The 25774-nt window shown below is 46.1% G+C and overlaps 2 protein-coding genes across 6 annotated transcripts in view; one reads left to right on the forward strand and one right to left on the reverse strand.

The window, feature by feature from the left end:
- Positions 1–2847: 2847 nt before the first annotated feature.
- UBXN10 (UBX domain protein 10) lies at positions 2848–12858 on the reverse strand. The gene is made up of 2 exons (XM_033228010.1): positions 12784–12858; positions 2848–8365 (listed from the first exon to the last, which is right to left on the reverse strand). Exon 2 carries the CDS (start codon positions 8348–8350, stop codon positions 7514–7516), a length of 837 nt encoding a protein of 278 aa, XP_033083901.1. The 5' UTR covers positions 8351–8365; positions 12784–12858; the 3' UTR covers positions 2848–7513.
- Positions 12859–12860: 2 nt separating this feature from the next.
- Positions 12861–25774, forward strand: part of PLA2G2C (phospholipase A2 group IIC) — a 30180-nt gene continuing 17266 nt past the window's right edge. For 3 of the 5 annotated variants that reach the window (XR_004441061.1, XM_033228011.1, XM_033228014.1), the window contains exon 1: positions 12939–13005. The gene's annotated coding sequence lies outside the window, so the exon portion shown is untranslated. Of the gene's footprint in view, positions 12914–12938; positions 13006–20495; positions 20617–25774 lie in introns of those variants that run through there. The other 2 variants (XM_033228013.1, XM_033228012.1) reach the window with 2 other exon arrangements.

Raw genomic sequence — 25774 nt, forward strand, 5'->3', positions numbered from 1 at the left:
GACAACAAAGTAACTGTGCCTCCGTGTTTTCACTTTACTATTAAAAGTGTGTTGAGAGGCATGGGAAATATTAATACTTAATAGTAATCAGCAGCATGGAAAGTTTTTGAAGTTTAGTTTCCATTTTCAATCAACAAAATTAGGGAAAATTTTAAAAAGCAGTAACAACAAAACCGAAGATGCTACAATGAAGTTGTTACGTGCTTTGCTATATAATGTGCTGAAAAGCAAAGCGAAATCCATAAAACTTTTTCATATAATTTGACCTACCAATCCTATTCCTGGACATTTGTCCTAAAGAAAGAATTCAAAAGATGCAAAAGCTAACTAAATGAAGATTTCAGCATAAAAAAAATTGGAGCCATATAGATGTTCCTTCCATAAAGGGAAAATAGTTTAATAAATTATGGTACATCAACATGTTGAAGTATTACTCAGTCTTAAAATAATTATGAAGGTTGTAGATATTTGGAGAAAGAATATTTAACTGTGTTTGCTAAGATTACAAATGTTAAAAATATGCATGTGTGCCTACTGGCAAGAAAGTAATGTGCAACATAAATTTAGTCATTAAGAATGAAAAAATACGCAAAATATTAACAACAGTTATCTCTGACCAAAAGGATTATGGATGATTTTTATTTTCCTCTTTAATCTTCTCTATATCTCCCAAGCTTTCCATTTTTCAAAAAAAGCATGTGTTTTTATTTTGGGGGAAGAATATAATAGCTTCTGTAAGAATGAGCCTTTTGTGTCTGGAAAAATAATGTATAATGATGATATACGTTATGAGTTAGCATTTACTTCAATGCTACATTTACAATAAAATTATTACTTTTTAAAAAATAAATAGATTCTATACCCAGAAGCTGACCACTTCTCATGACACCGTAGGGACCGCTCTGGTCATCATCTGTCACTTAGATTATGCTAATAGCTTCTACTTGGTCTTCTGTCTTCTGCTTTTGCCTAATCTCAACTTGGCAGCCAAGAGCGGATTTGAAGACATCCATCAGGCACCACTCCTCTGCTCAGCTGCCTGCGATGGCTCTGCATCTGACCCAGAGTGACACTGCGTGTCTCCTGTCCCCATCTCTGACTGCTCTACCCACCTGGCTCCAGCCACACCCACTGCTGGTCCTTCCTCTAACAGGCTAGACATGCTGTCTCCTGAGGACCTTTGTGCCCCCTCATCCAGGAGCACTCTTCTCCCACCTATCTACAGGCCAACAACCTTGTTTCCTTCTGATTCTTCACCTGGGTGTTCCTTGACCATCTGTGTCAGATCTCATCCTCTGCCAATCCCCTGCCCTGCCCATGCCCTCCAGATCTCCATAGCCTGCTCTACTTTCTTTTTTTCTTTTTTTTTTCTTTGAGACAGAGTGTTGCTTTGTCACCAAGGCTAGAGTGCAGTGGTATGATCTCGGCTCACTGCCGAGATTCAAGAGATTCTCTTGTCTCAGCCACCTAAGTAGTTGGGATTACAAGTGCCCCCCACCACGCCCGGCTAATTTTTGTATTTTTAGTAGAGACGGGGTTTCACCATGTTGGTCAGGCTGGTCTTGAACTCCTGACCTCGTGATCTGACCGCTTTGGCCTCCCAAAGTGCTGGGATTACTGGCATGAGCCACCGCGCCTTACTTTCTCTTTTCCGTGGCATGTATCCTCTTCTTCCATTCTATGTGAATTATGTATATTCACTTTCTGTCTCCTCCCGTTAGTATATGGGAGGAGGGAGTTTTGGCCTGTTCTGTTCACTGATGAGCCTGATATGTGCCATCTAGGTGCTTAATATATATTTACTGAATAAATGTGTTACAGATGATTTGAATCAGATGATGGCCTGCTGGGAACTCCATTAAAAAGGAAAAGAGCGCTGGGCACAGTGGCTCAAGCCTGTAATCCTAGCACTTTGGGAGGCTGAGGTGGGTCGATTGCCTGAGCTCAGGAGTTTGAGACCACCCTGAACAATATGGTGAGACCCCATCTGTACTAAAATACAAAAAAATTAGCTGGGCATGGTGGTGCGCGGATGTAGTCCCAGCTACTCAGGAGGCTGAGGTGGGAGAATCACTTGAACCCAGGAGGCTGAGGTTGCAGTGAGCCGAGATCCCGCCACTGCCCTCCAGCCTGGGTGACAGAGTGAGACTCAGTCTCAAAAAAAAAAGGAAAAAAAAAAAAAGGAAGGAACACGGTGAAACCCCGTCTCTACTAAAAAATACAAAAAACTAGCCGGGCGAGTTGGCAGGCGCCTGTAGTCCCAGCTACTTGGGAGGCTGAGGCAGGAGAATGGCGTAAACCCAGGAGGCGGAGCTTGCAGTGAGCTGAGATCCGGCCACTGCACTCCAGCCTGGGCGACAGAGCGAGACTCCATCTCAAAAAAAAAAAAAAAAGGAAGGAAAACTGCGAACTGAGGTCCAGCCTGGGCTGGGGAAATCCTCTACGGAGTGGCCAAGAGTCCAGATCCAGAGTCTTCAGGACCTAGTATGCTTATGTCTGGTCTAGGCTGGTATCGTCAGGATCCCAGTATTGTATGCAGGTGGTGGGGTGGGGGGGCAGCAGTTTCCAGACAATACGTCCCAGCTGGCAGGGTGGGAGCCCCCACCATTCTCCCAGGGTTGATCTGCAGGTGGCTGGTGATTCTTGTTAACAGTGGCTAAAGCTAGAGCAGACTCAGGCTGTCTGCTGGAGGTGCTCACCAGCCAGAGTAGACCCAGGACACCTACATCTCCCATCAAAGAGAACAAATGTCAGAGAGACGCAGCTCTTAGCCAGTCACAAAAGGGACCAAGGACCAAGGCCCCACTGCACAGATCCCCTCATATAAACACGAGGTGGGCATGAAAACTATGAACCTAGGAGCTTTATTATTTAAGCCCCAGAATGATGGCTTTGTTTGCCCTCCCAAGAAGAAATGCATCGCCAGTCAGCGGCTGGATTGGAATAAACGGAGGGAAGGGTGGCAAAAAAGGGAGGGATGAAGGACAGGAGACAGAGATAAACAATGTATTTAACTAGAACAAGGGATTTCTTATTAAGTAACCTTGGTCAGCAATCATATCCTACCCCAGAGTTAGATGATACTTTTAACTTATATCTAAACATTAAGTGAAACAGTGATCTTAGTTTTATCTCTTAATTAAAACAATGAATAGCTTTGATTTTCTCTGTACACTTTGTCCAAAAACACTCATGCATTTCCTTGATGTGAATGTTCCTGCTGGTCAGTGTCTTCCCCTGCCTGCCATGTGCTTTGCTGCTGTGGTGTTTCTTTGCTTGTTTGTTTTTGCAGAAACAATCCATGTTGGCGATATTGGTCAAGCTAAGTCCACTTGGGTAAATTCCAACTTGTCAAACGATTCTCCTTTTTTTTTTCCTTAAGAAAATGGATTATATGTCCAGAATCTGTCCATCTCTCATGACATCCCTGGCTACCACCCTGGCCCGAGCCACCATCACCTCTCGCTGGGTCACCTTCATATCTCCAGCGCTTAGTCTTCCATCTTCCACCCCAGACCCTCAACATGGCAGCCAGAGGGCATCTCTGAGCAGGACAGTCTGAATGAGGCTTGCTCAGTTTTACCCGTGGGCATTTGTCACCACAGTCGTTCAGCCTCTTGGGATAGGATTTAAGTGTGTCCAAAAATACCTCCAGAGATTTGTGCTTCCGCGTCGACTGTTAGGAGGGCTGCTGCTTCCTAAACTGTTTGAATGTAAAGGCACACAGATGAACGTCAGAAAGGGCTGGGAGAAGCTTCCCTAATCAGGAAAGGAAAGTGGCACGCCACCCGTGTAGACAAAAAATAAAACACCCAATTTTAGTTTTATGAGTTGCTGTCTTGTGTGTTGGTAACTGAGTCACCAAAAGTCTGTTCTCCTTTGATTGCTAACTCCTCCGAAGTGACCTCGGGTCTTCTCTGTTACATGGTGGGGTTTGGTTGGTTCTGGTTTCTGGATGAGAGTCAATAGGCTCGTGAACTTTCAACTTCATTGTGGGGTGCTGCCTTAATGGACGAAGAAAACAGATATTCCTGCTTAATTCTCAGAATGACTTCTAAACTAATGCTAAAGCAAAATAATATAGCTGTCTTCATTATTCCATTTAAAAGGTAGAAAAGTAGATCCTCTTACCATGTAAAAGGCTCTTTCATCCGAACTTATTATGAGGACTTTATTTTAAAAACTATGTGAAGATAAACATCTTTGTCCCAAGAGGCAGAGTGGCTTTATTTGACATTAGAAACCCATTTAAAATGGCAGATAAGAGCATGAACAAAAGTAAAGTTTAGTTCCTCGAATGCCTGCTTTTGTAACGCGGGTGGATCTGGCTGTAGTCTTTAAGGTTATTAATTGGAATGAATGCCCCAAGGCTGCTCTCAGTTTCTCTGCCTGTGAAGCATTTTATATGGGAGCTCTGGGGTGACTCTGGGTCCACAGTCATGTTCACAAGCCATCTCTTCCACAGGACTGCCCTGGCTTGACGGCTGTTGGCTGGGTCCCCAGATACTCTCAGGGCAAGAACTGTTGTGTTATAACCACCTGCCATCTGTTGGTGCAAATTTTCTGAATTCTAGATGATGAATCACTTACTTCTCCTGCTGTTCCTTCTGCTGCCAAGACTAATTTACCTATTGGACTTTATCGGGAATATACGGGAGTAACCTATCGTGAAGGTTTGTCCTATGCAAAGTTCCTACTCCATCACTAGGAAAGGTGGGGAAGGGTTTTCTTAGCATCTCCAGAAGGTGGGGAGAAGACCCAGTAATAACAATGTGGGATCCTCACTCTGGGGTCCTTTGCACATAAAGCTGTAGCCACTGACTTCAGTAAGGTTTGAGTTGAGAGTTCAATGGTGGGTTCGTATTTTCTTGCCAACACTTTCTTGCCAGGACACCCATGCTTGTCTTGAAGTGTGGCACCGGGTAAGCCCTCAATGACCATTGGTTAAATGAATAACTGAGGTCTGTGACCCCAAATGGGGCAAGGCTGACCCACCCAAAGCCACCAAGGGGAGTGTGCTAGGCCAGTTGAGCCCATTGAGGACAGGGGGCCTCAGCTGCAGTGCCACATGAGGAGCCATCAGGAACTCTGAATGCTGATTTAGTTTGTTCTTGCCAACCCTCAAAATCAGAGTACTTGGAATGATGTTTAGGAAAAATTCAGGTGACTCTTACCCAGACAAGCTAAGTGCTGTGACAGAAGCTGAGAACAGGAGCCCCGGAGCTTCTGCAGTGGGCATCGGAAGTGTCCAGGGAGGAGGACATGGTTCTAACAGTGGAACAAGTGCTTTCCCAATGAGAAAACTGAAGATCAGGCTAACACACCCCTCTGTCCAGTCGTGTGTGGGAGGTGAAGTCTTAGGTTAAAATACGAGATGCACTTCTCCACTGACTCAGTTTCACACAAGTTGGTTTTTATTGTTAGTAACATCATCTTTCGTCCAAAAAAAAAAAGTTTATTATGATGGTTTGAGTCTAGCTTTATTCACATATCCTAAAATATTTCTATGCTTATACCTTCCACTTTTTCCCAACCCCAAAATTCTAAGCTCACCAGCAGCAGCAGCAAATCCTAAGTGTAGAAGATTCTAACTCCTTTAAGCTTGCTCCATTTCACTCAAGTTTTCTAAAGCTTTCCTGTCTGGAGAAATTACCAAGTCCCAGGTGGGTGGCATTTTATTCTTACCACAGAGTAGGTGTGATTTTATGGGAGGCTCTTCCCCCAGCCTCCTAGATCAGACGTAGAGTTACATGCCCGAGTCCTGGTGGGAAGTGAAATTCCTGTACTTTTAGGTTCTGGGCTCAAGTTCCCTCTGCTGTGGTCATTAACGGGAAGAGGTGGCCAGTTGTGTGGGCCTGCCCGAGGCACCACTGGCCCCAGCTGACCTTTCCAATCAAAGGAATGGCTGACCAAACCAGGATGGTATTAAGAAATTCTGTAAAACATTCAGAAATAACCTATTCTAGAGTGATCTGGGTGGTGGTGTGGGATACAGTTAGGACAAGGCCAGCCTTATTCTGAGCAAATGGCAGTGGCGCCCATCTCCACTGCTAAGCCTCAGTACACAACAAAAACACTCCCAACCATGCACCTTATCTGAGCACAGGATGCGCTTGTTGCTGGGGTAGCCACATGTATATGCTTCTGGAACTCCTGATTCCTGCCTTCTCTCTGTATACCCAGGAGGCGGGGGCACACACCAGAACTCAGGGCTTCGTGATGACCAAGCTCTGGGGGAACAACATGCCCAGAACGTCTGAGTGTTCCCTACTCTGAAGGATGATTTGGCCATAAAAGGGATCAGATGAGTCATGGAGCCTGGCTGAACTTGCAATAGAAGAGAACATTGGCAAATCGTCCACATCATCACTTCAAAGTTGGAAGCACAAGACCCCATGGTCTTCAAAGCAGCTCAGGCTAAGACAGGCTGATGTACTTCATGCCGGCCAACCAGATGTTTGGGGCACATGGTCTTTCAGTACAGGCACAGCAAAGTAACACCAGACCAAGGCACACCCCTCCTCCTCCAGAGGTTCTAAGTCAGAACAGGCACCTCTGTCACAGCTCCAAAGGACACTCCATGTTTGAAGTGGGCAACACACTGAAACTGGGGAATAAAACAACTGCTCCAACCCCAGATAAGCCAAGGAAGTCATCAGTACAAACCCGTTTAGACATAGAGGTTTGTACATTTTAAAAACAAAAGATTCCATTACTGACAAAAGCAAAAGAAATCAGATTGCACTGGCTTTTTCTGTTTTGGAAGAATTCAGCCCACAAAGTAGCTACCAGAAGTTGTAAACCTAGTCAGTCTCTATTAAAAAGTAGCTACTGGGTAATCCATGCTCATGGAAGCAACTTACTTTCAAGCTCTAGAACTATTTTAGAAAAGCTGATGTTTTGGGGGAAGAAAACCCATTCTTCCCTTCGATGCCACCTCATACAAATAATAAATCCCTAAGAAACTAACCATGCATGGCCAAGGGCTACTTCCAAGACGGGGTCAACAGCCTGTTTCTTTAAAATACTTGCAAGAAACACAAATGCCAGTTAGATAGTTCCTACACCCTGGTTATTTACCAGACTAGAATCCACTCTGGGAAATGTTTAATCCTGCATCAAATACAGAAAGGAAAGCATTGGCTTCAAGAGAATCAGAGTTCACTGTAAAGGCAAGCTGGTGTTCCAAAAGGACCATTAGTTTAGAAGGACCCAAAACTCTGGAAAGGAGAAGTCGTGATCACCACTGTTTCAGGAACAGCCTTGGTAACTTGCCAGTTATGCTGATGGCGGAGAGAATGGAACAGCTGGAAGGGAGCCTTCTCAGCGCATTTGGCGCAGGCACAGATTTCACTGCTTCAGAGGACACGCAGTGGAAACGAGAGTCCCACGCTTCCCAGTTGCACCAGGTCCACATGGCACTTGAAACAGGCTGCCTGGGAGGCCACGATGCCCAAGCATCCTCCTTTGCTCAGAGACCCAGGACCTCAGCTGGGTGGCTGTAGACCCAGGGCTACCCTTCCCCATCTTCCAGTGAGATGCCCAGCACAGACTTGTGGGGGATTCGGCACTCTTGTAGAGATTTGGTGAGGTCAGAAAATCGCCTCCTGGGCACCTCCATTGTTTCAATGCTGCAGTGTCGGTAGGAGGTTTTGTTTTTCTGTTCGGCCACAGCAACAATGGTTTGCAAATCATCAGTTGGCCGGAAATGGCGTACAAACCTTTGGCCTGTTGGTGATCTGACAGCAAGCAGCAACCTTGGTTCTTGATCCGATGGTTCCTCCAGGTTTCCAGCCCTGGAAGAGCCCTGTTTCTTGGTTCGGACAATGAATTTCCTCTCCATGGCAAAAGCTTGAGCTCTGGAATCTTGTTCACTTGTCTTCATGCTGCAGGTCTCCTCTTGGTAAAGAGCCTGGATACTGCTCAGTTGCAGTGAGCTGGCCTTTTTGGCGACGCTTTCCACAGCCTCCTCCTCCGGGTTCTTTCTGTTGATAGAAGGAAGGACTGGATACTTATTGAGAGAAGAGGAAGCTCCAATGGGAACTTGCTGCAGCAGCTCAGGGATCTCATCAGAAGCTCCCTGGTTTGGAGATTTGGGTGCACAGGCTCCTGGTTTTTGGCTGTTTGGCGACTCATAGGGAATGGCTGGAGGCGGAGATGGTATATGATGAGCGCACACCTCCGCGCCCTGGGATTTTTGCAGACTCGGTCTTGTCCGTCCCTTGGCGGACTTGGGCCTTATCATGTGCATATTTAGTGAGTTTGGCTGCCAAATGAGGTCGTCAACTGCTGTGCTGACAACAGGGCTACACTCAGGTGGTGCTATATTCACAGGGGCTTCTGTGGCCATTGCTTCTCCAGACCCCTAAGGAAGCAGGAAAAAAACAGGAGACTGTGGGTTAAACTTCCTGGGACTCCTAGATCCAAGCCATTCCCTCCCTGAGTGCCCAGAATAAGCACAAATTTCTGGCATCTAGAAAGGGGCACCAGCTGCAATGTATTCATTCACGCATGCATTCATTTATTTTAGGCACTTGGGAGACATCAGCGAAACGAAGTCCTTGCAATGTAAATCATTATAGTGAGGAAAGACAGGGGTTAAAACCCACAAGTAAATAGGCATTTTCAAAGAGTAACAACTGCTATCAAGAAAATAAAAAGTATTGCACCTGAGTGTGATTAAGGTGGGGGGACTCATTCTTACTCTTTTAGGAGGGGGGAAGTTTCTGGTAAAAACCAGAAAACCTGCTGTGTTTCAATAAAACTTCATTTTTGGACTCTGAAATTTGAATTTCAGATAATTTTCATGTGTCACAAAATACGCTCTTTTGATTCTTCTTCAATGATTTTAAAATGTGAAAGCTATTCTAAGTTCATGAGCCACACAAAATAGGTGACAGGCCGGATTTGGGCTGTGGGCCATCATTTGTTGGTCCCTGTCCTATAGCAACTCTGGGCATATGCTAATTCTACAGATGTGTGAGCCAGAAAGGTAGAGTGATTTCCTGATGGTCACACAGCCAGCTGGTGGCAGAGCAGGAGATAGGACCCAGGTCTTGTGACACCCAGTCCTGTGTCCTCTGTACCCATACAAGCTGCTTCCTGAGCCCAGCACATCACATTCTGTATGTCTGCTAGCTGCTCACATTTCTTTCTTTCTTTCTTTCTTTCTTTCTTTCTTTCTTTCTTTCTTTCTCTCTCTCTCTCTCTCTCTCTCTTTCTTTCTTTCTTTCTTCTTTCTTCTTCTTTCTTTCTTTTTTTTTGAGACAGAGTCTCACTCCATCACTCAGGCTGCAATGCAGTGGCACGATCTCAGCTCATTGCAATCTCCGCCTCCCAGGTTCAAGCAATTATTGTGCCTCAGCCTCCCGAGCTGTTCAGACTTCTGTCTTCCCAGCTACCTGATAGGCACCCTGGGGCCTCTGTATCTGGATCTCCCACCAAGAGTCTACGTGAGTGCTGGTTAAATCCACCAGAAGCAATGAACTGAAGCATGGTGGGAGGCGTGAACATTTCTCTGTGCAGACCCGAAATTGCTAAACCACAACACCTCCTCTTTCATTGCCATCTTGGTGGCCACTTCACTAACACTACTACCAGCACCTCCTCCTCCCAATCTCCAGTTCCATCTTTCCCTAAACATTGCAGACATCTTGTTGGGCTCCCTGCCTCCCTCTGAGTCCTGACCACCACTGTGACTCCTGACTTTTCTGCTCACAAGTGAACCTGGCCTCTCCTAGCCTTCTAAAGACCTCCTGGTGACTTTCCAGTGATTCATGATCCCCAAGAAACAGCATATTTGGGAGCAAAGGACAGAGGACCGGGTGTCACAAGGTGTGGGTTCAATTTCAGCTTCTCTGTCACTGGCTAGCTACCTGATCAAGGGGCAATCACTCTACCTTTCTGGCACAAAACTTTCCTCATCTATCAAATTAGCTAAATGATCTTAGAGGTATTACTTAAATACCTCAGAACATCCACCTTTTTGTCTGTAACATGAGGATAATAACATGAAATAATGTAGGTAAGGCGGGAAGCGTTTAGTTAAGGGTTTTTGTTGTTGTTGTTGTTGTTGTTTGCTTTGGGTTGTCTGTTTAGTGCTTTCTGTGTGCTAAGTTCAAAAGCCTTCCTTGTTTTGCTCTAGAACTTTTCCCCTTGTGTCCTCGGTGATTCTACTCCTAGTCAACCAGCTGGGTGAGTCCTGAAACTCATGCCTGCTGTGTCCACTGCACAGAAATGCAGGGAGGTGGATTGCAATGAGCTACCACCTATGCAGTTGCCTCAAAAACATGTGAAAAAAAAAAAATCCTGAGTTGATCACTTCTCTTCTAATTCCACATTTTACTTACCTCAAATTCACTTCCCATAGAATGAGTACTTTCTGCAAATTCATTCCTTTCATCACAAAATCTTCAACATAATCTGATCCTCTCAAGGTATGTATTCTAACCTTACCATTCCGTGCATGTAACCACTGCTGCCTAATTTTAGGGAGTATCTGCTTCCTCTCCACTCAAACCAGGACCAAACAAAACACAGTATCCCTGCATCTTCCTGATGTCCTGCTCAATTCAAAATCTGGGACAAAGCTACCCTCTTTTAAAAGCCTCTATGTCGGCTGCATTCTACTCACAGCCTGAGTCTCCCTCCACTCCCCATTTTCCACTTCTCCCTCGTCTTTCACACCCAGTCTGGCTGCTAGTAGCTCAGGAGCCTTCTCCTTAGCAAAGTTTTGGCATCAAAAAAGACTGTCCATCTCCTTGTTAATTTCATCTATTTTCTGATCAACTGTGAAGAATGTGTTTTTCCCCCTTTAGTCTCATTCTCAAGTCTTTCTCTGGCAATTAGCAGCTCTGCACTTTCATTCAAGATGGCAGGAGAAGGTCATAACTGTCCAACTGTTCTGCCAAAGATAAGCTCCACAGGCAAACCCACGCCCCTCTCGGCCCACCCTCCCCACTTGTGGAATGGCTATTAATTTGCCACAGCTTCTACAGAATTATCACAGGCTTGGCTTCCAACACCCACACATGCCTCAGGAAGGTTTAGCTGTCAGTGAGTTTGGTAACTTAGAAACCTCTTCCTTAACAACTTTGATGAGGAGAGTCATGTGTTCTCACAGGCTCTCTGTGGGATTATTTTTAACAGTAAAACTTGAGTATGTGCATGCACTTTCTATACCTTTTGGTTCTATATAATTATCCATGTTCAGGGGGTGTCATATTCAAGACACCCTGGTCATAAGATAACATGACTGTGAGCTATCTCAGAGAAAAACCTCAATTGTGACTAATTCCTAGGAGCCCACTCATGGTTATTTAGAGACTAACACCTCCTTCAGGTAAAACCATTATATCCAACCTGCTTTCATAACCCACTGCCTCCTCCCGAGCACAGGGACCATCTGTTACACGGAGGGAACACCAGCTCTCCTCAGCATCCATCACATAGGGATGGGGCAGTGGGGGAAACAGGTGTTTGGGGATCTGGGCCAACTGTGCCTTTATATTCACACCTCGGGTCCCGAACTCTGCCCGCCGCCCTCAGTCCAGGAAGGCTCCTAGCAGCAGCCATCATTATCCCTGCTCAGTTCATTTCACCACCTCTAGGCCTGGCAGCTGCTCAACCACAAACTGATTTGACAAGATCTAGGCGTAGGCATCTACTAAGCTGCCAAGCTGAATAGGCGAGTGGCCTGTTTACTTAAACACAATAGCTGCGCCCCAGAGTCCTGCTAGGAGTCAGGAAGCAAACACTGTCAACTGTTTCCAAGAAGTTGCCAGAAGGGCAGGTGCCCATTCCTTAAGATTCATCACCAAATCAACTGGAAAGAAGGAAATGTGGATGGGGGAAGCTAAAGCAGGGCTCCTGCTTTCTAAGGGTGCCCACCACCCACCACAGGGTCAGACCACCCTATTTCACTCACAACCCAAATCTAAGCCTACAGTATATGCAGTAAAATATAACCACCTACATACCATCTGCTGGTATATACCAAGATACATACATTTGAATTGGTCTTTTAAAACTGTATCAGTTAATCCTATCCGTTGCCACTCCCCACCCCCAACCCACACCCCCACTAGGCTTTCAGGATAAAAATGCTCTGAAGAACCAACAGGAGATGGTGGTTGGCCTGAGAATGAAAAAACTCTGGTACCATTCCCAGTTCTGCCCCAAACTAGTGATTAGAATACACTGTCCTATGCAGAGTGCCACACTGAACCACAAGCCACCAAGTGATCAAATGTTTGGAAACAGAATTAGGGATGATTCCACAGACAGAAGGGCAGGGAAGTGGTGGGGATAACTCAATTATGTCCAAGTTCCAGCGTCCTAGAAGGCAACAGGCTTAAGGGGTGGAGGAGAGATCTGGGGGAGGGGCGAGAAAGAGCATTTAGAAAGTGAGAATTGACTTCAGTGAAAGAGCACAGGACTGGGGGAGGGTCCATCTGGTTCCGGTCTCTGCCCTGCCAGAGACTGGGACGTCCTTTTCTCTCCCTGGGTCTGTGTCCCCATCGCTACATCCCAGCCTGGAGGGCATGGCCCAGCGGTTGCATAGGTCCCTTTGGTAAAGGTGAGCTCTGACCAGGCTTGCTTTGCCTCGGGACCAGACTTTTCTCCAGGTCCCTCGCCTGTCTCCCCGGGTTCGCGTCCCTGGGGCTGGGGCTGGGGAGGCCCTCAAGGGTGACGTGCTAGGGGCTCGGGGACTGGCTTCCCCCGGCCCCTTCCAGGCCCGGCAGAGGCCAAGGGCAGGCCTCGGGGTCTGGCAGCCGCGCTCACCTAGCCGTTCCGCTCCATCCGCCGCCTGCGCCCGGCTCGGTCCCGCTGGTAAACAGCCCTGGTCTCCCGGGCAACGACGCGGGGTGGGGGGCCACGTGCTTCCGCCGTGACCGGAACCGGCCTGGGTCGGGTGGGGTCGAGTCGGGTCGGGTCCGGTCGGGTGGGGTCGGTGGGGGTCGGTGGGGGCCGCTAAGCCCGGAGGGTGGAGGCCATGAGCTCCAGGTCGGTGGATTACCAGCCGTATTGCCTGGTCTGGAGGCGACGGGGACCTGCGGCCTCCTTCTCTCCTCCTCTTCCTAGCGTCACCTGCCTCTGTTTCTCGCTGGGGAGAGTGTCTGGGAGAAGGAGAGCCCTAGCCGGGGCGTGGAGGCGCGGGGAGCAGCACCACTAGTCTCAAACCCCGTTTCTCACCTTGGGTCAGGTCCTGACCCTCTCAGTGTCCCTGGTTTTAAAATGAGGCTGTGGGACTGATGGATTCTCGGAACCCCAGACTCTGAGTGGATGCTTCTAGGGTATCTGAGTTGCGGGGAGCAGGGTCCCCATCCTCAGTACAGCTCTTTCAGCGCCAGATCCCTGACCTCCTCATTTTCACATCAGCCTCCCACTCCTGGCCACACTGGGAACCTTATCAACAGCATCTGCACCTCCTTTGATGTCCCCAGCCACAATCTCTTCCACTTCCAGCCACTTGAGTCACTTCTGCTGTATCTGTTTTTCACCATCTTTGGGCTTCCTGTCCATTGCTGTCTCTGCTTTCCCCCTCGCTATCAACCTGCTTCTTCCCTATCCTGGCCCATCCCTCGGCATTCTTAAAAGGATCCTCCCTGCCCGAGTCCTGCTCTCCTTCCATCTGATGAAACCCCAAGCCAAATCAGTCCGCCTACACACGGGTACTGAAGAAGTCTTGGCCAGCCACACACCTTGGTGTAACAAACACGAGGTCTCTAACCTCAATTAGACCCTCAGCCCTGTACTTCCATCCCCGACCGACCACTGGGTTCTCTCTCCCTCCTTTCTTCTTTCTTCCTTTTTTTGTTTTTTGAAGGGGAGACAGGGTCTTGCCCCGTCACCCAGGCTGGAGTGCGGTGGTGCAATCACAGCTCACTGCAGCCTGGACCTCCCCAGCTCAGCCTGCCTTGTAGCTGGGACTACAGGCGTGGATCACCACGCCTGGCTAATTTTTATTATTTTTTGTAGAATAGGGTTCTGTCATGCTGCTGAGGTTGGTCTCGAAGTCTTGGGCTCAAGTGATCCTCCCGCCTCAGCCTCCCAAAGTGCTGGGATTACAGACATGAGCCACCTCACCCAGCCTCTGCTTTCTTCTCAATAGCTATTTCAAAACGTCATTTTGCTCCCGAAACCTCCCACCTTTCCCTCTCCCACCTCCCTCCCTCCCTCCTCCCTCTAAGCAGATACCTTTACTGCCCTCTTAAGAGAAAAAATAGAAGCCATCAGATGGAAACTTCCTCATCCTTCTGCCATCAGGCCTGCAAACTTGCCTGCCTACACTTCCTTGTTTTTCTCCCTTCCTCCAGTTCTAATGTCTTCTGATTCTCTCCAAGGTGAATTGCTCCCCCGTGGGTGCTTGGAAGCCCATTTCTGACCACACAGCCACACATATACACTCCCTCTGACCCTAGAAGATTCCTCCCAACCCTCCCTCATCTGCCTAATTCCTGTTCACCCTTCAGGTCCCAACCTCATGGATGAAGTCTTTCTTCCAAGGTGGAATTAAGATTTCTTCCAAAGAAGTCTTAACTGGACTATTGTCTGCCAAGCTCTGTTCTAGACTCATGGGATACGCAGATGAATAATTTATTGACAGTATCATTAGAAGATAATGTTAGTAGACATGCACGAACCATAGATTCAGGCCAAGCATGGTGGCTCACGTCTGTAATCCCAGCACTTTGACAGACCGAGGTGGGAGGATCACTTGAAGCCAGGAGTTTGAGACCAGCCATGGGCAACATGGTGAGGCCCTATCTCTCCAAAAACAAAGAAAAAAAGAATGATAGATTCATTATCTAGCATGTGGCAAAATATTTGCTATCTGGTCTGTCCTGGACATGTGGACACAGGATTGCGACAGGAGCACAATTCTAACCGTCTTTCAAGACGTTCACAATCTGGTTGAGAGAATGCTTTTGACGCTGATGAAGAGTTACAAATCAGATTATTTTCAATACAATTTGAGCCCAGGGTAGAATAGCAGGCACAGGCTGGACACGATTAGGTGCCAAGTGATTAGCACAGACAAGGCAGTTCTTTGGGGGCCGTGAAAGAAGATCGTTTCAGTGGTGGTGGTTCTGCTCATCTCAGAAGGGAAGGCCGTGACCCGTGGGAGTTGCTGGGGAGGGCCTGGGCTGGGCCGGGCCTCTCGTTTGGGTTGCCCCCTCACACACTCTGGTCATCCAGGAAGCTTCTGTGGCCCTCAGAATGTGTAAAAGATGGTGGTTTTAGGAGCTGCTGATTTTGCAACTGAGTGCTGGCGGCTTATTTCTTGTTAATGATTCTGTCAAAAGTGTCTTAGCGATGCTCTTCAGCCCTTCAGCGCCCACCCAAAAAAGATTAAAGTGGATTCTTCATCAGCTATTTTAAAATCACCTAAGAATTATGCAATCCTTTGGAGAATCAAATTGGCTTCTCACCTTGTGTGTGTGTGCGTGTGTGCGTGCGCGTGCCTTTGCCAGTGCACAGTGAAATGGCGGTCTGTTTAATGTCAGCAGTACATGCAGTTAATGTCAGCAGTACATGCCTTTTGCGCTCTAGTGTTGTGTAATGCACAGCCCCAGGGGGAGGCAGGAGAGGAGGAAAGGAAGGCGCCAGTCCATTGCTGTGCCTCTGCTGCCTTTGTCCCCGACCTTCTATAAAGAGGATATCTTCAGAGGATGGACCCCATAATGCCTGGTGTCTGGCACATGCCCAGAGTGGATCTCAGTAAACATGGGCAGAGGTCATTGCCCTGCCGGCTGAAATGTAGACTCACCTTCCTTTCCAGCCATGTCCCCATCTACTCTCCAGCTCTCTCCCTGGGCTGCAGCCAGCTTGCTCCCCAGATTGGCCCCAGCTTTTTCATCTCCAATGTCTTTGCTCATGTCTACCCCACCCTGCTCCCTTCCTTGAAGTTAAGCCAAACTGACTGATCCTCCAAGGCCCATCTTAAAAGCCATCTCTTCTGTGAAGCCCTTTCCTGACCACAGCCTTCCCACAAAAGCTCATGTGCTCTCTCTGGTCCAGTGGAACATGCCCAAGATGGCGCTGTGCACCCTCCCTGAGTCGGCTCCTTTCATCTTCACAGTGCTCCTTCATGGAGGCATCATAGCCCTCCTTTGGTTTAGAAAACAATGGAGCCTCAGGGTTCCCCCTGGTGCATGAGCAGCAGAGCACTTTTACAACCCACATCCAGCTGTTTCCAAAGCCCACCCTGGACCCCAGAGTCCCACCCTCAAGCTCCTCACCTCCATGTTCCCCCATAGCCCTTATCTGTACTGCCCATTGCACTGATCGTAGGGACCGCAGGCATGGCCTCTGATGTCAAAGCTTGAGTCTGAATCCTGGCTCCACCACTTGCCAGCTGAAGATGTTAGGTAAATGACTCACCTTCGCTGGAAGCCAGTTTCCACATCTCCAGAATGGAGATAATAAGCACAGGATTGTTGTGCGGCTAAAATGAGAAAACACACGTGCCAAGGGCTTAGTGAGGGCTAACTCTCATCACATCATCTTCACTTACAGTGTACATCTCCTTCAGTAGGTTTTGAGCTCCTTGAAGGCAGGAACTTGCCTGTCTCAGAATCCCCTGCTTTGCCCACACAGTGCTTACTTTGTGATAGGTACTCAGCAATGATGATGTTGGTGCTGATTCCAAGGCTAGCGTTTCCACTGAGTGATCCAGCAAGCTGCTAATTGGTATCCTCCCCAACCATATTTGGCTTGGAGTTCAAATGACCTCCCCAGGGGCTGGCTGAAGGTGGGAGCCCCAGTTTCTTAGCAGCTTGTCCTCACAGAGTGGTTGGCCCCATTTTGAATTAGTGACTTCTAGATTTCAGAGTCCATAGCCAGTGTCCTGCTCTGTCTGTCCTTGGTCTCATTAGACGTGTGGATTGAGATCATGGGTAACCTTTAAGCAGAAGGTGAACCAGGTGGATATTCTAGTAGCAAGGCCAAGAGGCTGGCAGTTAGTCATGGCTCCTGTGATCAGCTTCCCGAGGGGATCTGCAAGAAGGAAGTTTCTGGATGATGAAACTTAACCCTTGAAGTACAGTCATGGGTCACTTAACAATGGGGATACTTGCTGAGAACTTCATTGCTAGGCAATTTTGTCATTGTGCAAACATCTTGGAATGTGCTTACCCAAACCTAGATGGTCTAGCCTACCACACCTAGGTTATATGGTATAGCCTGTTGCTTCTAGGCCACAAACCTGTACAGCATGTTACTGTTCTAAATACTGTAACACAATGGCAGTTATAACACAATAGTACGTATTTGTGTATCCAAACAGATCTAAACATAGAAAAGGTACGGTTTAAAATATGGCATAAAATATAAAAAAGTGTATGCCCATATAGGGCAGCTACCTTATAATCTTATGGGACCACCGTCGTATGTGTGGCCTGTCATTGGACCAAAATGTCATTATATGGTGCATGACTGTACCGCAGTTTTTTATTATTTTCCCCTTTTTGTTGGAAAATATCCAAAAATGTATAGCCTACTTTCCAGTCTTGTTAAGCAGAACACATCAAACACTGTAACTCACCTTGGCTACTGTTGACCAAGTGTTTTCACCTTCAAGAGCCTATGGAATCTTGCCGGCATTCTGTGGGGGGCCAGAATCATTGTCTGCACCTCTCTGGTGGAGGAAGCTGAGGCTCAGGTAGTTTAAATCTGTCGGGAAGTGGCGGAACAGCTCCAACCCCTTTCTTTGACATAGGCTCCTGAGTTCGTTGCTCTCCACCCTTGCAGTCTCTTGCACAATGCCACCTTTCCTTGGCAACTCGCAGTCAATAATTGTGCTCCAGGTGCACTAGTTTGATGTGGATGGAGTCAGCTGCCCCAACACACAGTGGCCCAGGCTCCTAGGCTTCGTTGATTATCACTTTAATCACCCCTCTCTTACCTTCCTATTAAGAGAAGCTGCTCTAACTCCATTCCTGTCCGGCTGCTGGGCCTGATAAATGAAGCTGAGCAGCCTGTTGGAATTACATCTAAAATAAGAGTCTGAGTGTTGTGATACTTGCTTCACTGCTTGGGTTGTTTTGGGTTTTGTCTTCTCGGTGGTGTTTTGGTCAGACATGGAAGCAGGAGAGCTTTCAAGGATTAGGAGTGCCAGCTTTGGAGTCAGACACACCTGGGGTTAAGTCCGCGACCTGTCAGTTTGCAGGTCAAATCACCTGACCTGTGCCAGCTTCAGTTACCCTTATTGGTAAACTGGAATTAATTGCATATGTCTCATCAGCAGGATTCAAAAGGATTCAAGGAGAATCCTAATTCATATCCTGTGCTTAGCCTCCTGTTGGTACTCGAGGGATTGCAGTTATTGTTTTTATTTCTGTAACTTGTAGTATGATAAGATTCTTATCACTCATTCTCTCATTCATTCATGCCTCAAATATTTATTTACTGCCCGTCTCTCCATGCCTAGTTTCCTTATCTGCAAAACGAGGGTAATAATGGCACTTATTTAGCTGGGAGATGTGAAGATTTAGTGAGTAAATATATGCAAAGTGCTCAGAACCCCTGCAAGGCATAGCATAAGTGTGATATATACGTTAGCCATCATCGTCAGTAGTATTAGTTCGTGCCAGGCACTGTGCTAAGAAGGCACTAGGGGTAAAGAGGTGAACAAAACAGACATGACCTCTGTCCTTAATCAGCTTGCAGGCTCCATCCACCTTGTTTTCTCTATGGGGAGGAAAGCCAACCAGTGTTTCATCACTGTTGATAAAAGCTGAATTGATGGGTCCAGCAAATGACACAGATGGTGGCTCCTAAGGACCCTGCAACTTACTGGCTGCTGCCCTAGGGGCTGGCGTGGGAGGCAATGCCATGCTTTCTACATTCTTGCCTCTCATCAAACCTCTGGCCCTCTGGTCCTGTGCTCTTACTTTAGCTTCAGCACAGTTCTAGGCAGCCCCAAATGACTCATCAAATGGAGAGAACCATGCCTGAGTCATAGCTGTGAAGGTCAGTGCATGAAAATGCCCTCAAACCTTCAAAATGCCACACAAACGAGAGGTCTAGGCAGAGAGACTGGCAAGGAGGAAGAGCACTGGATTTGGAGAAAGGGACCAGAGTTTAAGTCCTGGCACACTTCGTAGATGTGTAGATTTTTTCAGGTTACTTTGCTCTCTGAGACTTGGTCTCCTCCTCTGTCAAATGTGAATGTGATAGAACCCGCCTGGTAGGGTTGTAGTGAGGAGTAAATAGGAGCAGAGCATAAACTTAAGGGGAATTTAGACCTTCTCAAATACCACCTCTCCTGGGAAGATTTCTGTGACCTTCTCAAGAGAGTTCACTGCTCCTTCCTCTGAGCTCAGAGGCATTTATTTATATAACCACTGGAGCAGTGCTCCTCACTCCACGTGGATGCAGACTGAGCTCCCTAGAAACAGACTCTGACACAAAAAAGTATGTTGCTGGGAGGTTCCAGGAGATACAGCTGTCCGGAAGTGAGCAAGGGAAGAATGGGGAGAAGGAGAAGCTGACATGCAAGGGATAAGCTGACACAGAGGGAGAAGCTAACACAAAAGGGAGAAGCTGGAACAGAGGGAGAAGCTGACACACAATGGAGGAGCTGGCACAGAGGGAGAAGCCTACACACAAGGGAGAAGCTGACAAGAGGGAGAAGCTGAACACACAGAGAGAAGCTGACACACAAGGGAGACGCTGACACAGAGGGAGAAGGTGACATACAAGGAAGGGAGAAGCTGATACACAGAGAGAAGCTGACATAGAGGGAGAAGCTGACACACAAGGGAAAAGTTGACACAGAGGGGTAAGCTAACACACACACACACACAGAGAAATCAGCATAGAGGGAGAAGCTGACACAGAGGGACAAGCTAACACACACACACAAACTGACATAGAGAGAGAAGCTGACACAGAGAAGCCAACACAGAGGGAGAAGCTGACACAGAGGGACAAGCTAACACACACGCATATACAGAAACTGACATAGATGGAGAAGCTAACACACACAGAGAAGCCAACATAGAGGGAGAAGCTGACACAGAGGGACAAGCTAACACGCACACACACACAGAGAAACTGACATAGAGGGAGAAGCTGACACAGAGGGAGAAGCTGACATAGAGGGAGAAGCTGACACACAAGGGAGAAGTTGGCGCACACACACACAGAGGCCAACATAAAGGGAGAAGCTGACTCAGAGGGACAAGCTAGCACACACACACACACACAGAAACTGATATAGAGGGAGAAGATGACACAGAGGGACAAGCTAACACACACACACAGAAACTGACATAGCGGGAGAAGTTGACACACACAGGCAGTTGCTGAGGCCACAGGGACCTCTGGGGCTGGGACCGCCTTTCAGAGCTATCCTGAAAAAGGCAAGGGATGGCCCTTTAAACTATCACCCCAACCAGGGATTGGCTAGAGACTCCTTCTTCTGTCTTCCCTGGGAGGGGCCATAACCGTGGGCCACGTGGTACCTGCAGCAAAGGGTGGTTCCCAGTGAGGGAGAGCGTCAGCAGCAGCTGGCACCCTAGCCCTGAAGAGGGGGCCTACCAGGACTGTGTGAAGCATTCGGGAACTAATGGAGAACCAAGCAGAATTGCTGCCCACATGGGGCTTTGGGTAAGCTATATTTGGTCTCTGTTTACCTATTTGGTCGCTCCAGCCAGCTTGGCAGCCTTCCTTGGGTCAGAATGTTCTCATTAGAAGAGCTCATAGTTGGTGCTTAATAAGAGTCTATCAGATTTCATGACCAGTAATGCACCCAGGTCCCTGTCTGTGTCTCTCTGAAGTGTCATCACCTGCTCATTCAAAAGAGCGAGCCCATTTTTCCTGGGCTAAACCTGCACATGATTTTTTTTTAGACTCAAAAGAGAAAAAGGAAGCAAGCCTGTAGAGACAGAACCTAATTAAAAAACATCCCGCACAGCAGTTGAAGTGAAGGTTGGCTGGGACCAGGCCTGGTCAGGGCCGGGCCTCGCAGCATCCACCAGAATGTTGCCAAAGGGGGAAGATAGCAAAGACACCCTGATTAACTCTCCCAGGGATCTGCAGCAGGATGGTCATTTTGAAGTTTTCCCGGGAAGCTTTGCCACCAGGTGTAAATCTAGCCCAAGCTCTGCACCTGCCAAATTCTCTAGGCTCAACCGAGCTATTGTTTCACACTCCAAGTCCTGACATTACCAGATGTAGCCTGATTTATGATGGGGGCTACCAAGACTGATCCCTGGCAGTTCCATGGCAGGGCTGCAACCCACATTCTCCTCCACTGTTCTCATATGGGTATCATTACCCATACTAATTGGAATATGAATTCTGTGTCTACCTGTGACTGCCTTTGATAGTACAAAACGGTTTTACTTTCATTATTCCAGCAGGTCCCACAATGGGTCTGTGAAGGAGACGGCTATGTGATCGTGAGGAATTTGTTCAACCTCTCTGGGTCTCAGTTTACCTATCTTCAAAATGATAACAGAACCTCAGAAGGAGTTGTAAGGGTTAAACCATGTAATACCTGTGAAGCCCTTAAAATAAAGGCTTGAAATTATTATTATTTTTTCTTTTTTTTTTTTTATTATACTTTAAGTTCTAGGGTACATGTACATAACGTGCAGGTTTGTTACATATGTATACTTGTGCCATGTTGGTGTGCTGCACCCATCAACTCGTCAGCACCCATCAATTCATCATTTATATCATGTATAACTCCCAATGCAATCCCTCCCCCCTCCCCCCTCCCCATGATAGGCCCCAGTGTATGATGTTCCCCTTCCCGAGTCCAAGTGATCTCATTGTTCAGTTCCCACCTATGAGTGAGAACATGCGGTGTTTGGTTTTCTGTTCTTGTGATAGTTTGCTAAGAATGATGGTTTCCAGCTGCATCCATGTCCCTACAAAGGACGCAAACTCATCCTTTTTTATGGCTGCATAGTATTCCATGGTGTATATGTGCCACATTTTCTTAATCCAGTCTGTCACAGATGGACATTTGGTTGATTCCAAGTCTTTGCTATTGTGAATAGTGCCGCAATAAACATATGTGTGCATGTGTCTTTGTAGTAGAATAATTATAATCCTCTGGGTATATACCCAGTAGTGGGATGGCTGGGTCATATGGTACATCTAGTTCTAGATCCTTGAGGAATTGCCATACTGTTTTCCATAATGGTTGAACTAGTTTACAATACCACCAACAGTGTAAAAGTGTTCCTATTTCTCCACATCCTCTCCAACACCTGTTGTTTCCTGACTTTTTAATGATTGCCGTTCTAACTGGTGTGAGATGGTATCTCATCGTGGTTTTGATTTGCATTTCTCTGATGGCGAGTGATGATGAGCATTTTTTCATGTGTCTGTTGGCTGTATGAATGGCTTCTTTTGAGAAATGTCTGTTCATATCCTTTGCCCACTTTTTGATGGGGTTGTTTGTTTTTTTCTTGTATATTTGTTTGAGTTCTTTGTAGATTCTGGATATTAGCCCTTTGTCAGATGAGTAGATTGCAAAAATTTTCTCCCATTCTGTAGGTTGCCTGTTCACTCTGGTGGTAGTTTCTTTTGTGGTGCAGAAGCTCTTTAGTTTAATTAGATCCCATTTGTCAATTTTTGCTTTTGCTGCCGTTGCTTTTGGTGTTTTAGACATGAAGTCCTTGCCCATGCCTATGTCCTGAATGGTACTACCTAGATTTTCTTCTAGGGTTTTTATGGTATTAGGTCTAACATTTAAGTCTCTAATCCATCTTGAATTAATCTTCGTATAAGGAGTAAGGAAAGGATCCAGTTTCAGCTTTCTACTTATGGCTAGCCAATTTTCCCAGCACCATTTATTAAATAGGGAATCCTTTCCCCATTTCTTGTTTCTCTCAGGTTTGTCAAAGATCAGATGGCTGTAGATGTGTGGTATTATTTCTGAGGACTCTGTTCTGTTCCATTGGTCTATATCTCTGTTTTGGTACCAGTACCATGCTGTTTTGGTTACTGTAGCCTTGTAGTATAGTTTGAAGTCAGGTAGCGTGACGCCTCCAGCTTTGTCCTTTTGACTTAGGATTGTCTTGGCAATGCGGGCTCTTTTTTGGTTCCATATGAACTTTAAAGCAGTTTTTTCCAATTCTGTGAAGAAAGTCATTGGTAGCTTGATGGGGATGGCATTGAATCTATAAATAACCTTGGGCAGTGTGGCCATTTTCACGATATTGAGTCTTCCTATCCATGAGCACGGTATGTTCTTCCATTTGTTTGTGTCCTCTTTTATTTCACTGAGCAGTGGTTTGTAGTTCTCCTTGAAGAGGTCCTTTACATCCCTTGTAAGTTGGATTCCTAGGTATTTTATTCTCTTTGAAGCAATTGTGAATGGAAGTTCATTCATGATTTGGCTCTCTGTTTGTCTGTTACTGGTGTATAAGAATGCTTGTGATTTTTGCACATTAATTTTGTATCCTGAGACTTTGCTGAAGTTGCTTATCAGCTTAGGAGATTTTGGCTGAGACGATGGGGTTTTCTAAATATACAATCATGTCATCTGCAAATAGGGACAATTTGACTTCTTCTTTTCCTAACTGGATACCCTTGATTTCTTTCTCTTGCCTGATTGCCCTAGCCAGAACTTCCAACACTATGTTGAATAGGAGTGGTGAGAGAGGGCATCCCTGTCTTGTGCCAGTTTTCAAAGGGAATTTTTCCAGTTTTTTCCCATTCAGTATGATATTAGCTGTGGGTTTGTCATAAATAGCTCTTATTATTTTGAGGTACGTTCCATCAATACCGAATTTCTTGAGCGTTTTTAGCATGAAGGGCTGTTGAATTTTGTCAAAAGCCTTTTCTGCATCTATTGAGATAATCATGTGGTTCTTGTCTTGGTTCTGTTTATATGCTGGATTACGTTTATTGATTTGCGAATGTTGAACCAGCCTTGCATCCCAGGGATGAAGCCCACTTGATCATGGTGGATAAGCTTTTTGATGTGCTGCTGAATCCGGTTTGCCAGTATTTTATTGAGGATTTTTGCATCGATGTTCATCAGGGATATTGGTCTAAAATTCTCTTTTTTTGTTGTGTCTCTGCCAGGCTTTGGTATCAGGATGATGTTGGCCTCATAAAATGAGTTAGGGAGGATTCCCTCTTTTTCTATTGATTGGAATAGTTTCAGAAGGAATGGTACCAGCTCCTCCTTGTACCTCTGGTAGAATTCAGCTGTGAATCCATCTGGTCCTGGATTTTTTTTGGTGGGTAGGCTATTAATTATTGCCTCAATTTCAGAGCCTGCTATTGGTCTATTCAGGGATTCAGCTTCTTCCTGGTTTAGTCTTGGGAGAGTGTAAGTGTCCAGGAAATTATCCATTTCTTCTAGATTTTCTAGTTGATTTGCGTAGAGGTTTATAGTATTCTCTGTTGGTAGTTTGTATTTCTGTGGGGTCAGTGGTGATATCCCCTTTATCATTTTTTATTGCGTCTATTTGATTCCTCTCTCTTTTCTTCTTTATTAGTCTTGCTAGCGGTCTGTCAATTTTGTTGATCTTTTCAAAAAACCAACTCCTGGATTCATTGATTTTTTGGAGGGTTTTTGTGTCTCTATCTCTTCAGTTCTGCTCTGATCTTAGTTATTTCTTGCCTTCTGCTAGCTTTTGAATGTGTTTGCTCTTGCCTCTCTAGTTCTTTTAATTGTGATGTTAGAGTGTCAATTTTAGATCTTTCCTGCTTTCTCTTGTGGGCATTTAGTGCTATAAATTTCACTCTACACACTGCTTTAAATGTGTCCCAGAGATTCTGGTATGTTGTATCTTTGTTCTCACTGGTTTCAAAGAACATCTTTATTTCTGCTTTCATTTCGTTATGTACCCAGTAGTCATTCAGGAGCAGGTTGTTCAGTTTCCATGTAGTTGAGCGGTTTTGATTGAGTTTCTTAGTCCTGAGTTCTAGTTTGATTGCACTGTGGTCTGAGAGACAGTTTGTTATAATTTCTGTTCTTTTACATTTGCTGAGGAGTGCTTTACTTCCAATTATGTGGTCAATTTTGGAATAAGTGCGATGTGGTGCTGAGAAGAATGTATATTCTGTTGATTTGGGGTCGAGAGTTCTATAGATGTCTATTAGGTCCGCTTGGTGCAGAGATGAGTTCAATTCCTGGATATCCTTGTTAACTTTCTGTCTCGTTGATCTGTCTAATGTTGACAGTGGAGTGTTGAAGTGTCCCATTATTATTGTATGGGAGTCTAAGTCTCTTTGTAAGTCTCAAAGGACTTGCTTTATGAATCTGGGTGCTCCTGTATTGGGTGCATATATATTTAGGATAGTTAGCTCTTCCTGTTGAATTGATCCCTTTACCATTATGTAATGGCCTTCTTTGTCTCTTTTGATCTTTGATGGTTTAAAGTCTGTTTTATCAGAGACTAGGATTGCAACCCCTGCTTTTTTTTGTTCTCCATTTGCTTGGTAGATCTTCCTCCATCCCTTTATTTTGAGCCTATGTATGTCTCTGCATGTGAGATGGGTCTCCTGAATACAGCAGACTGATGGGTCTTGACTCTTTATCCAGTTTGCCAGTCTGTGTCTTTTAATTGGAGCATTTAGTCCATTTACATTTAAGGTTAATATTGTTATGTGTGAACTTGATCCTGCCATTATGATATTAACTGGTTATTTTGCTCGTTAGTTGATGCAGTTTCTTCGTAGCCTCGATGGTCTTTACATTTTGGCATGTTTTTGCAATGGCTGGTACCGGTTGTTCCTTTCCATGTTTAGGGCTTCCTTCAGGGTCTCTTGTAAGGCAGGCCTGGTGGTGACAAAA

Source organism: Trachypithecus francoisi, unplaced genomic scaffold, assembly GCF_009764315.1.
Source record: "Trachypithecus francoisi isolate TF-2019V2 unplaced genomic scaffold, Tfra_2.0 Lachesis_group12, whole genome shotgun sequence".
Classification (NCBI taxonomy): Eukaryota; Metazoa; Chordata; class Mammalia; order Primates; family Cercopithecidae; genus Trachypithecus; species Trachypithecus francoisi.